This window comes from Phaethon lepturus, unplaced genomic scaffold (assembly GCF_000687285.1).
Source record: "Phaethon lepturus isolate BGI_N335 unplaced genomic scaffold, ASM68728v1 scaffold52107, whole genome shotgun sequence".
Lineage (NCBI taxonomy): Eukaryota > Metazoa > Chordata > Aves > Phaethontiformes > Phaethontidae > Phaethon > Phaethon lepturus.
The window spans coordinates 1-14,043 of record NW_010552142.1 but is presented as its reverse complement, the minus strand read 5'-3'; the positions used below and the strand labels follow the sequence as shown (position 1 = coordinate 14,043).

General features: G+C 37.7%; 2 protein-coding genes across 2 annotated transcripts; one reads left to right on the top strand and one right to left on the bottom strand.

Moving 5' to 3' along the window:
- Positions 1-127: 127 nt before the first annotated feature.
- CDC37L1 (cell division cycle 37-like 1) lies at positions 128-5,653 on the top strand (the record flags this gene model as incomplete). The annotated part of the gene is made up of 5 exons (XM_010291126.1): positions 128-409; positions 1,820-1,910; positions 3,984-4,099; positions 4,391-4,513; positions 5,396-5,653. Coding segments are annotated over 5 exons (870 nt in total), but the record flags the coding sequence as incomplete, so codon positions are not given.
- Positions 5,654-9,481: 3,828 nt separating this feature from the next.
- Positions 9,482-13,840, bottom strand: AK3 (adenylate kinase 3; the record flags this gene model as incomplete). Its single annotated transcript, XM_010291125.1, has 3 exons — positions 9,482-9,836; positions 11,212-11,330; positions 13,668-13,840. Coding segments are annotated over 3 exons (416 nt in total), but the record flags the coding sequence as incomplete, so codon positions are not given.
- Positions 13,841-14,043: the final 203 nt, after the last annotated feature.

Below are 14,043 nucleotides of genomic sequence, written 5' to 3'. Positions count from 1 at the left end.
CCTAGTGATTCTGTGATTCTGTGATATCTAAGGTGCGTTACTTTGGAATTTAGGCCTCTCTGCTCCTATACAAACTGTAAACTGTCAATTTTCCCTCCATAAAGAGCATGTCTAATTTTCCTCACAGACATACAGCCAAGGGATTGAATTAGCCTGCCAAAGAGAACGAGAGTTCGTGAAGCACTCGGTAGAATGCACGTGGAACCTAGCAGAAGCCCAGCAAAAACTTGGTAGCTTAGCACTGCATAATTCAGAATCCCATGATCAGGAATCTGCTCAAGCAAAGACTGAAGCTGCAGAGTTGAGATGGAGAGAGGAAGAGTGGAGAAGAAAAGAAGAAGCACTAAACCAGAGGGAAAGACAGAATCTATGGAATACAGATCTTGTTAGTAAGGAGGTATTTAATAAGGTATGACCCATATCAGTGTGCATAAAAACAAGTGTTAGCCTCTTTTTTTATTCCACTTCTACTAGTATTGTCTTTGTGTCCAGTACAGCACAAATCCACAGTATGTGTTAAATGTTTGGTGTTTGGTTTTTTTCTTACTTTGCCTCATGAAAGGGAGCAAGCTGCACACATACTACAAATTTGGATGACATTTCTCTACCAGAAGTGCAGATCAGAACTTCTGTGGTTCATCTAGGTATTAGATATGAGCCGGCAGTGTGCGCTCGCAGCCCAGAAGGTCAGTCATGTCCTGGGACTCATAAAAAGCAGTGTGGCCAGCAGGTCAAGGGAGGTGATTCTGCCCCTCTGCTCTGGTGAGACCCCACCTGGAGCACCGAGTCCAGCTCTGGAACCCTCAGTATAGGAAGACATGGGCCTGTTGAAGAGGGTCCAGAGGAGGGCCACAAAAATGATCAGAGGGGTGGAACACCTCTCCTATGAAGAAAGGCTGAGAGAGCTGAGAGAGCTGGGGTTGTTCAGCCTGGAGAAAAGGCGGCTCCGGGGAGACCTTATTGCAGCCTTTTAGCACCTAAAGGGGGCTTGTAAGAAAGATGGGGACAGACTTTCAGCAGGGCCTGTAGCGAGAGGCAGGGCCTGTAGCGAGAGGACAAGGGGTAATGATTTTAAACTAAAAGAGGGGAGATTTTTACTAGATACAAGGAAGAAATATTTCACAGTGGGGATGGTGAGACACTAGAACAGGTTGCCCAGAGAAGCTGAGGATGCCCCATCCCTGGAAGCAATAAAGGTCAGGTTAGATGGAGCTTTGAGCAACTTGATGTAGTGGAAAATGTCCCTGCTTATGGCAGGGAGGGGTGGAATTACATAATCTTTAAATGTCCCTTCCAACCCAAACCACTCTATGACTGTAGGTAGTGCAGGTGTTGCCAAATGTGCTGAACATGGAGAGTGTTCTTCTCTACCATGCCAAATTCTTAAAATGCGAAACTGTTTGTTTGCCTCTAATATTGACTACTGTAATACAGATTATTTAGCACAGCCTTTTTTTATAGTGGAATTTCAGCTTTTATTTTATAATTTAATTTCAACAGCTACCACATCTCCTAATTTCACTTATTTAGCTGCATCCAGGCGGGAATGTACATGATTCTCATTGTTCACAGATCAGTGAGTTCCTGCGTGAGGACAGACGTTTCTCAGAGTTCTTTGGTCAGTATACTATAATGAGGCTTCTAAACTCCATTATTAGAAAATGCACTTTTTTAAAGAAAGTCTTCTAAATTATATGACAAGACTCTAAAATTAGAACATAGCCTTTTAAATAGTAACATATTAAAATATAATATTCCTATATATCACAAAAAGGTGTATCTGGAGTTTCTGTGATAGTACAATTTTTCTTTTCCTCAGAGTTTTATTAATCAAAAAAGAAAAGAAATAGAAGATGAAGATGTGTCTGAACCACTTATGCAAAAACATGAACAGAAGATTAGACACTTTGGTGAGTGTGCTTTTTCCACCATTTTGCAGTTCAAACTTCTACAGAATTTGTGTAGGTTTGCTCCCTGTTGTACAGAATAAATGGTAACAAATGAAAGACCTGGCTAACAAGACTGTTCAGCTTTGTTTTATCAGGACAGATAATAATTTCAAAGTGAAATAAGGTGTAAACTGTAGAAGCTTTTTAGTTCCTGTGATGAATAAGAACTTCAATGGAAAAAAACATAATACTCAAATGAGTTTAAACCCTGAAAACTATAGAGTTCTAGCAGCTATTTCTTCTGTTCAGTGGGAAAAGGCAGGGACATTCATAGAAATGTAAGTGGTGTATATAAAAGTGTGTGGCATTGTCTATAGTTGTCTCCTTTTAATAAATATTCTTCTGGTGGCTCTTAAGCCACAAAGGTAATGACTGATTAAGGGGAAATGTCTGTAAACGCTTACTGAGAGTATCTGTGCATGGAATTGTGCGTTTCTTAAAATTATATTTAATTATCCACTAGGTGTCACTTTAGCTCTGTCATAATTGTTGAACGCAATTAAGCACAAAGCTGATCTTGTAAAGTAATCTGAAGTTTTAATGGTTCTCTGAAGTGCCTTACATTCTTCATTACAGGCTGGTTTCAGACTATGATAGAGTATAGCCATATTTGGAATTCCAGAACAATCAAGAACAGGACAGAATTGGCAAAATTAATTTCTTTGTACAAACTTGTTTTTACGAAGCTATTTGGCTTCTAAGGATCTTAAACTGTTTTAAAGAAAGAGTTTCTAGCCCTGTTAGCCTTAGCAAGCCTTGCAAATACCAAGCTGAGGCACAACACTGCCAGAGTATGCAAATAGCAGTGACAGGCACAGGTTCTTGCAAATAACTGCTAAGTGTCATGATAGTGGAATCAGAAGATGTCTCCCCTGCTGTGCATTTCAACATTAAAAAAGAGGCTTTCTTGCAGGCTTCGTAGCTAAGCGTTGGGCAAAATTACTTCGTTGTCTAAATTCAGAGTAAGCTGTTACTTTATTACAGAAGGTCATCAGTTTTTCTCTTGCCTTCTAAATTCAAAGCCATTTTGTTATTTTAATTCAGAATACGTAAGTCCATTGTAAAAAGGGACAATACATTAATGCTTATTCAAGTCTCTCATTCTGTGCTAGCTGCTGCCAAGGGGAAGTGTGGATTCATTAGCCATACTGCATGAGTCCCATTTCTGGATCTTGCTCTGGCTTCCAAGCAATAAAGGACTTAAGCATGATAGCTGTCTTGCAAACAGCCATGTTTTCTCTTTAGGCATTTGTCTGCTAGAATTAAGATTAGCTTAGGTCATTACCGCTGAATTATCTTTAGCCCAGTTATAATTATACACTGATAGACGGGTAAAGCTGTACATCTGGTACGTCTTGCCAGTAATGACTTGACTGACAGTGATACATGAAGGGCAATTTTAAGAAGTGGTCTGAGTATTGAGTTCCAGTTTTTAAACTTGGCTCTTTACGTGAAGGTAGCTTCATGCTATCACAATTCAATCTTCTAGTTAAGTTTCCAATACTAATGTGGCTTTGCTTTTTGAGATCAGGCTGTTCCTGTAATTAAATTCAAATTTCCTCAAAACCTAGCAAATCATGTGTTAGAATCACTTTCATTTTTGACAGATTACACATTCTTTTCTTTGCATTCCTATTTGCAAACATTTAGAGGATTTGTGTTTGTTAGAATCACTGAATGTAAATCTCTATCCATAAACTTTCTAAACTATTTGATGATGTAACTAATAGGTACCTACACCGTGTTGTTAGTGTGTATGAGAACTGATTAAAAATAACTTCTCAATGATGCTAGAGAGGCATTAAAATACAGGAAATTGTGGCTGTTAATACCTTCAAAGTCTGATTATACCTTCTGGTAATACTCTTTCAGCATTGGTTAGATGTATAAATCCCAAATTTGGCTGCATGCTGTCATTCTGAGGTTAGGGAATTGCAGAGGTATTATATATACTGGGTATCAATGCAAGTAACTTCCTTGCTGCATTAAATCATTTATCCATTTAGAATATCTTAACTATGTTTCTCTTACTAGGTATGCTGAGCAGATGGGATGATAGTCAAAGATTTTTGTCTGATCACCCGTATCTTGTATGTGAAGAAACATCTAGATATCTCATGTTGTGGTGTTTTCATCTAGAAGCTGAACAGGTATGAAGATGATGTCTAAATTGTTTGAAAGCATAGTTTCCCACTTGCAGTATAAGAAAGCTGACCGACTTGTTTAGCTGTTTAACTTTTTGTCCCACCCTCTCTCTACTTTATTAAAGAAAAATTTTATAGTGCATTGTCATATATATATCTAGTTATAACTAATTATCGGTCTGCTTGCTTCTGTGAGCATCAGTTCTCATCTGTTTAGGAACTAGAACAAAAGGAAACTGTGCTGAATTTTATAAATATAATCACAGGAAATATCTTTAAATCGTAACTTTTTTTCAGAAAAGAGCTCTGATGGAGCAAGTAGCACACCAAGCAGTTGTGATGCAGTTTATTATAGAAATTGCCCGAAGCTGCAATGTGGATCCAAGAGGGTGTTTTCGTCTCTTTTTCCAAAAAGCCAAAGTAAGTCAACTTGGGTAATGATGGGAGAAACTCTTGATGCTGTTCAAGGGACCAGTGTTTTAGAGAAGGTTTCTTCCTAACCATAAAAGGCTAAATATTGTATTGACTGACTTAAGCTTATGGGAAAGCGTTTTCTTAGCAATTCTTTTCTAGACAGAATATTTTGGTGTAATTCTGATCTTGAAAATTAAAGTTTAGTGGATTTTGCTAATGCCAGAGGGAAGGCAAGATACAGCAGGGGGACAACCAGGTTGTTACAAACAAGTAATAACTAAGTAACAACAGCAAACATAGACCAGTTTGAGGACTGATTTTGGCTGATTACACCTGTGTTTTCACAGTGTACCTGTGTATTATCACAACTTCCCATTTCATCTGGGGTTCACAGTGGGGCCCAAAATACTGTCCCTTTCTCATTACTGAAATAGAGCAATCCAGAGTTATGCAGGAGAAATGCAGGAAGACTGAAACTGTAGTAGACTGTATTCAGTTACTGAAGACTGATGGATCTCAATACGGCCTAAAGAAGTTCAAAGTGCAAGTCAACTTTTGATCAGAGTGCTCCAACAAGCACCTGTTGTTCTAAGGGTACTGGCTTCTGAGATGGAATAAAGGAAAGCCTAAAGTTAGATTTATTTTTACATGTCCTTAGATAAATCAATTACTTTGCTTCTACATATAAATAATACAGATTGTCTTAAAAAGAAATCTACCTGAAATTGCATTTTAAATTGACTAACATTATTCTTAAGTTATTCACACTTGTTATTTCCCAAAGGGTATAACATGCATTACTGTGTGGGGGTTTTTCAGCACTGGGTATGCTTACAACTCAAAAGTAAATGTGGCTGAAGTGCAAATATTTCATTTTTCTGTTTGCAGACAGGAGAAGGCTATTTTGAGGCTTTTAAAAATGAACTTGAAGCATTCAAGACAAGAGTGAGAATCTGGTCACAATCACATGGCTTTCAAACTATGTTACTACATGATCTCTGTGTCAATCCTGGTCTTGTAGGAGAGCTGACACCTTTTTCACAGGTAGGTATATTATTTCTAGAAATTAATTTAACTAAAGTAGGATTAGCTCCTGCCTCGAGAAACTGTAACTTCCTGAAATATAAAGAGGATCATTTTTTATAGAACTGCTAGTGCTCTGGATATAATGTGCAGTATTAACAATATGCAAGGCATACATGTGCTTTCTTTTTACTTGCTGGAATTAAGAAAGTGTTAGCATAAGGTCAGAAGCATATGTTAGTTCAGTGCCCTTACGTTTTCATGTTTCAAGCAAACACTGCATCATAAAACTAATCAGATGCTAGAATTGTATTCGCAGTCTTTACCACAAGCAGTGAAATGAGCTTTCAGTGTAAAATAACTAATCCTATTCATGGGATCATTCAGGTAAGTCAAGCCTAAGGAAAGTCTCCTGTTGTGATAAAAGGAAACTGAGGGTACTTAAGTCTTTCGTTACAGTACTAGTGATGGCCACTTTCATGACTGAAGAAGCAACTTAAAAGATTGTAAAAAATTAGGTATTAGGGAAGGAGTCATAATTGAAACTACATATTTGAAATAATTTGATAAAAGTACCTCTCAGGTGAAATCCAACAGCTGAATTTTAAGTAAATGTGTAGTCAAGTGCTAGAAATACTGAGACCAAATACAACCTATGCCAGCAAATTTAAAGAATTCTTGACACAGTGAGATAATACTGGTTGATTAATTTTTCAAAGATTATTTCCTTACTATTGCAAATTTGTCTTATCTCTCTCTCTCTCTCCCCGCCCCCGCCTTTTAATCTCTTGCAGAACACAGGTGATCTACAAGGTTCCATAAACACAGATGTCTGCAGTTTAAGCTCTGTGATACAAAGAGATGAAGAAGAATCCAAAATGATGGACACAGTATAGTACTCTTAAGATTCAAGGCCAAGTACTCTTGTTTCTTAGCTTTTTTTTTTTTTTTTTTTTTCCTCCAAAGAAACAAACATGGCTATTTTCTTGATACTTATTTTTCTGGGTACTGCACTTTATTTTTAGTGTCAGACTTTTGTTGTTGTTGTTGTTTGGTTTTAGGGGGGGAAGGGATTTTGAAGGGTGGGTAATTCAGAAAAACTTGTAATGTTGTTTGAAAATGTGCTGCTAGGTTTTTGGTTGTCCTTGAAGAGCAGGGTTCTCATATTGCCGAATGTGAAACTGGATGTGTTTTCTGCTACTAACCTTGCCTTTTATGATTTTAGAAATTAAAAGTATGAAAAAATAAAATCTGCACAAATACAATGTTTACAAGAAGCAGTAGATTCTTGGTAGAATCTGCTATTGTCTTACTACAGATGAGGACATGTTTTACTCTAGAATATTGGAGATCATAACTGTATTCATGCTACCTTGCTGACATTATAAGCTCTCAAATTTGGTTATCACTAATAGCAATAAATCAATATCTGGTATCAGTATTTCAGATCTGAATGGATTATATTAAAACACTGGCTTTCTACCTCTACTAAGGGGATTTAAATGTTACATTGTGCTTTCATTAAACATTACTTGGTTTTATCCTAAAACGTAAGCAGTGCTTGTCTATATATGAGTGCTGGGCTGTATGATTTTTGAGTCTGACTCTCTTCTTGTTCATAAAGATAACTTCAGATTTATTTTTTGGTTAAACAAAGTCTCATTACAGGGAGAGTATTTGATGGAGGGAACTCGAGGTACAAGGACTAGGCAAAAAGCTCTGTCGCAGTTCACATAGGGTAAGGTGTCATGCAAGGTACTTCACATGCTACTAAACTAACTTGGGTTTCTGATATTGCCAACTCAAACAATTAAAGCAGAAAATCATTAAAAGCTTCCTGTTTGAGGAGCTGGATATCCAAATACTATTTCTAGACAAGGCCTTCCACAGAATCTCTGCAATCCAAAATTCTACTGTGCTTTTCTAACTTGCTGCTATGTCAGCAGTTCTATCTATAAAAATAGACTGGAAGACTCCAGTGAAGACAGCTCATACTTTAAATAATGGTATCAGTACACACTTTCGGTCCTTTACTGTATTGTTCTGATTTTATATAAGGTCTGGAAGGCATCTAGATTTCAATAGCGTGATGAACACAGTCTACCTGCAGGTGCTAATTCAGGCAAAAGCTGTGCCGAGATCCAGTAATTTTCAGCTTTGTCTATAGCACAAGTAGAGAAAAGTCTTAAGTCTGCAGTGTATTCCAGTGTGAGTATTAGTACAAATGCAGTAGCAAAAGTAGGAGCTCCAAATCCACTGATAGAATTAGCTGTTTGTGTGCCTTGTGTTCTCTAGCACTTATTTTGCAGACACTGAAGGTAAAGGAGCAAGCAGCAGCTCTGTCCTCAGTGCAGATTAGAAATAATCAGCTTCAGTAGTAAAGTAAAATTTTATTTTAAGTTTGACAGATAATCAAAAGAGGATAAGTAGACACTGCCTTCTCTTTAATAATTAGTTAATTATTAAGGAAAATTAAGGGACACGAATAATTTCAGGGGTTTTTTTAACTGAATGTTTTGTACAAGGGTAGTACGGGCAGTGTAGCACAGTGACTTGCAATTGCTACCATTAGGAGTAGAGCCACATTGATCTAACAACTTGTGATATACTGAAAGTTATTTTTAAAGTTTCTAAGGGGCTAAAAGTGGATAGTGTAGAAATGTCAAACCATGAGGAGATCCCCTTCCAGCTAACTAAAACTTATGTAGGCTGGCAAAAAAACAAGCATAGCTGCTTTTTATTGAAATCAAAATGAGAACTAAGCAGCACATCAGGGTTTCTCATTGTAATGTGGTAGCTACTGTTTTTTAACCATGACTTTTTTAAGGAAGTGCATCTCTAAACTCACTCAGTTTACAGCCTCCATATAGACATTTCTGAAGATGAAAGTACAAGTGGTCAACCTTTTGGCAAGCTTGCTTTAAAATGTAAGGAAAGCTGCTTGCAGTGATAGCTGCTGCCCATATTGTTCATTTATAGTAATGCTATAATAATAGTAATGCTCCTGCAAAAGGAGACTGGGACCTGCATTAGTAGGACACAGCTACTTCAGATATTGCCTAAAGTTGTTTGTTCCTCAGGTTTTGCTAACTCTTTTTGAAACTCTTAATCTGGTGAACATAAAAAAAAAAAGCTAGGAGACTTCACGGAAAAATAGCAATGTCTGCATTACCTAGGCTGTTTGTAACTTGTTATCTAGTGAATAAATAAATAAATACAAGAGCTGGTCAGAGACATGAATTCGTAGTACGAACTCATGAAAACCAGCCCAATCACTACAATAAAGCTTGCTACAGTTAATATGACCAAGTTAGTAATTTGATGCCAGTGCCAGGATTTCCAGTAGTCAATGAGCAGTTATTTTTCAAAGACGGTAGAAAAGACACACTATTCAAGATCATCTAGCTACATGCTTACCACATTACAACTAATCTGTTTGGTATCTGCTGTCTTTGTGCTAATGAAGTCTTACAAAGCTGCATACAGAGGCTTTACCAAATGTGTTACACATCATTGAAAGTCCGTTTCTCATGCCTGCAAAAGATAGCTGCTCTGAGAGCAGAAATATAAACATAATAATAAGGCAAATCACCCAAGCAAGTGTTAAGGGTAATTTAAACCCAGCAAAATCAAATAACATCTGTGCTAGCAAAGCTAAAAGAATGTGACTGTCTTCCATGAGATCAACCCATATGTATGCCAGTTCTGGTCTGAAATGGCTTTTTGCAGAACGGTAGTCATGGTTCCCCACAGCTTCTGGCTGGCCCGAACTAATCACACATTCAAGAAACATGCTTTCATAACCTTATCATTGCATCACACTGCATTTCATGAGTGAGTAAATCAATCAATGTGCTTTGTTATTAAGCTGTATTCTGAAATGTGTTTCCTTCACCAGTCAGTGTTTGCAAACATTAATGTTTTCTGAATAAGAGACACAAAAGTAGCTGCTTTTGTTAAAATCAGTTACTATATTATAAAAATTAGGTATATTTAATATTAAAAAATACAGCATTAAAGTGAGAACCACAGGCAACAAATTTTTATCATAATGTAAGTTAAGGACAACATGAGACTTCAATTACTGATCAGTCTGGTAGACTACTTAGAGAAATCCTTGGTTGCTGAATCTCATGTAATCAAGTGTGAGCTATGACAGATGAGCAGAAGTTAGACCTATTTTCACCTGGGAGTGGCAGCATCTTTCTGGCTCACATCTGGCAACTTGGTTTGGAGGAAAGCATGGATATGTGGCCAGATCTTATTGGTTTCTGTTCCAGAGAAGGATTTCAGTAACCCTTTTTCCCTAAGGAAGAAAAAGAATAAAGCATTGTAGAAGTCAAATTGTCTAATTGTTCCAGGATCTCCACCTCACTTAAGACTGACCCGGCAAGAGCGTGCAGGTATGCATGTGGTTTAACACCAAGAACAGACATAACATTGGGAATGCAGGCTGGACATGTATTACTCTGTTCCTCAAACAGTGAGCTATTGGCCACATCAGTTCATAAAACTGACAGCTGTCCACAGAGTACTTAATAATAAACTATGAAGGGTAAAAATAAGAAGCAGCAATACAGTCATATAGCATATGCTATACAGCAGTCATCCAAAGAATCGTGACTAACCCAGGTATTGTAAAATTGCACTTAAGAATGAAAGAAGGTGTACCAGAACAAGCAAGTGAACGAGGCACAATCAAGTTATTCTGAAGTAGTTCTAGCAGCTAGTCTTATTGATAAAGTATGTTGTTATCAGTAAGAATAATAGCTTAGGCCTATGTCTTACTGTGGTACTTTGAGTCATTTTCACTTCAGAAAGCTAACAAAGTCAGAAAAATCATTGTCAATCCAGAAAAACTCTTTCTTTAAAACTTAACCACCCCAAAGATGAAGCTTCTGGTCTTCTGCTCAACAGTTTTGGTAGACCATAGTGAAGGGTAGCAGATATGGAGACAGAGGAAGGGCAGTCACTTCAGGATGTTGTCAGAGAGTCTGATTTGTCTAGGCAAGATGAGACTACATGGTGACCTACTATTATCTATATATTAGCAATGTGATATTTTCAGCTTTACATGAAGACAAACTTTACAGATAATTTTGGCTCTTAAAAGAACTAACCACAGTGCAATGGCAGTATTCTGAAATAGCTACTTATTCGCAAAGAGTCTTGCTAGCTGTGCCTGTCACAGGCCTGTTCTTTGAACAGCCACTTTTAAATCCTCATTAACATTTGTGTATCACTTCTTGACCCCTTGCCCCGTTAGAGAGCCTTCCACTTAGACATCTAAAGGAGAAAATACTCTTAAATCTTCCAAAAAAAGGAAGTCTCATGTTACCTTACTAACCAGAGCTATGTTGCTCAGAATGGTATTGTGATGTATTGAATAATGCATAGCACTCTTTGTAAAGCTAAATATAGCTGCAGTCTAAGAGTCTGCAGGCTCTTTTGCTAAGCAGAGAAGATTGCTAACCTGAAGAGATTGCTAACCTGAAGAGATTTTGTGCAACAGTGGAAAACATACGTATTTTACAGGGTTGATTTCTTACTGAGTTGATGAAAGATACATTGCTACTCATACCACATTCACTGTTGGAATATTTCTGTAACTGAAGAGATCAGTTCCCCGCTATGCTAATGTGTAGCTTTTAGAATGTGGAAGAGTAGATTTTACTACTTACCTATAATATTCTAGAACAGGTTTTGTTTGTGCATCATAAGCCTGCAGCCTTTTGGTAACCGTCTCTGGCTTATCATCATCACGCTGAACAAGTGGCTCTCCAGTAATATCATCAATGCCCTAATCATGGTTAAAAGAAAACAGTGGTGTATATTTCTTATTTCTGCTTAAGTATGTTTTGTGTAATTTTCTATTTAAGTTATGATGGGTTTTCAGTTAGTCAAGGTGTAGATTTCTGCTTATAAGGAGAAAGGCTACTGCCCATATCTTATCTGGAATATAAGGTGTTGACTTTCCAGTAAAACAGTCCATCAGTGTCGTGGTTTAGCCAGCACAATCATTTAAAAATATTTTCTCAGTATTGGCAACGAACATCAGGTCATAGTAACTTGACCAATTTGTCTTCTGGAATATTTGTTGAATATGGGAAATATGTAGACAAAACCTTCATATATGAGGAAAAACAATACAACTGTTTGTAGTATGTTCCCACATAACAGGAAACAAGCAAGAGACCAACTGGACCCTTGTTTGACAATACAGAAATGGGGAAAGGAGTTAATGGCCCCTTGATTTTAAGTCGCAAAATGGAAGAGTTATCATTTAGCAACAGCTCTATAAAAAATGGCATAAAAGCCATCTGAAGTTTTTCTAGGCTTCAGTAAACAGAAGTAGGGACCTAACATGTGAACTATGACAGCTCCTACTTTAATGCACATTTCACCTCCAATTCACAGAATTGCTTCAAGTGATTAGAGCTTTTAAGCCTTGAACCAGCAATGACTGAAGATAATATTGACCACTGGCATATCTTATGAAGGACTGGCTAGTGGCATAGAAGTTGGCTCCTTCTTAGGTGCATTGAATCATTGTGCATCTGAAGACAGAATATGACCCACCACAAATATAAGGGACACTTTGCTCCTTTGTACATATTAACTAAATTCTCAAGAATTTTGATTTTCCCTAAAGCCAAGTTTAATCTGACATTTGGAGAGGGAACATGGGTGATCTTGCAAATACAAAGCCAGTGAGACTACAAAAATATTTTCCTTTCCTGCATGCATTCTGGCAGTCAGTCAGTAAGCATGACTTCTCTGTTCATGAAGGTGTTGAGAACACATGAAGGTGTACAGAACACCTGTATCATATCAGAGATGGATTTATATGGTCAAACTTACCTTTTTTATGTAACACAATCATTTAAAATACTCAGCTGTTTCTTTCTAGCATCTGTGCAGGCAGCCATACTAGTGCCTTCACTGTACCTATCAAATACTGAGCCTTCAGCCTTGTATTCATTTTAAAGCCATCATCTTTTGGTTCTGTTGAGTAAGTGAACAGTTTGCAGGTCTACTAGACAACAGAGACAATTTTATTTCAGCTGTTCAGCTCCATTCTATGGTTTCACTTAAATATTGCAATCTATTTTACTACCTTGTGATATGCCTGCTAATTAGTGGAGTGTTCCCAATAGCAAAGCTGTTGCAGCTGAAGCCCACTCTTTGGTAGGTCTGATGATAATTCTCTGTTGCAGCCTGCCTATGCTCTTCTGCAATTAAAAATAACCATGACTTAAAATACTACGTTTTAAACAATGCAAAGGCAGTGTTCCACTTCTTCACTTCCAGTGCTTACCTGCTACTTCAGCTGGCCTCTTTTCCTGCAACACTGAAATCCAAAAACTACGAGGCCTGCTATGCTTCTGAGGTAACTTAATAGAGCTTCCAGGTGAAGTGTGATGCCACAACAGGTAAGTTATTTAGAATTAAGGATGAAATACAAATTAAGCTGAATTGCACTAAGGCTACTCCGAGTTCCCCAAAAATCTTAAGGTAACAATGTACAATCGTGATCTTAAAGTTTACTATTCCTCTTCAGAATATCTCAAGCCATGACTTCTTTGATCTGTTGAGAAGCTTCCCTGACTGGCAAGTTTCTGCATCTGATTTTGCAATACAACAACTGTTTCCTTGAAAATACCCATCCTGGTTAAATATAAACACAGGGAAAGCATGAAGTGGATTCCTCCAACTGGTGATTTGGTGTGCTTCCTAGATACAAAGAATGAGTCCTCTGGAGGAAGGAAAAGGAAACTACATTTTGGACTGTACAGGCTGCAAACTTGCAGAACAAGCTAAGAACAATCCCAAATCCTATGCCAGTGTGCAAGACTGAGAGTATTCCAGATCAGTGAACAGCTTTAACAAGAGCTTACAAAACACCACGGTGTTCTATTCTGCAGGGGACAAAATCAGCTTGAGCTTCTAGCAGGTCACTAACATACACTCACAGGCAGGGTGTTACCAGAAAGGTTCTGTGCTCCGAAGAGATGAAATGAGCCTTTTTCTTCTGAGCAACTGTGTTTTGCAACAACATATGCAAATATTATCTTACTGCAATTACCAAATGCAATGCACTATTTATTTAGTGTTGACACCACCGTGTATTGCTTACCTGCACTTTGGGAGGACTGAATTCAAGATTGTACCCCCTGCCACTAGCAGGGTGGATCCAACGTGCTGTGAGCCGACATTTTATGGTCTCAAATGGCACATCTAGGTCAATCACAGTGTCTACTTGACATTCTTTATCCAGGGCTTCTGCCTGAGCAACTGTTCTGGGGAAACCTTTTTAAAGGAAACGACTCCATAAAAATCCAATGGCAGAGTTATAGCAAAATTACCTGGATTCAGTCATTAGAGAAAATAATTGTCAGAAGAAAAAAAAGGTGTCATCATACTGTAAAGGTTGGAGACATCAGATTTTCCAAGCATTTTTCAGTGTGTCATGGCACTCTAAAGGCACGTGTTACTACCAGAGAAATCTAGTG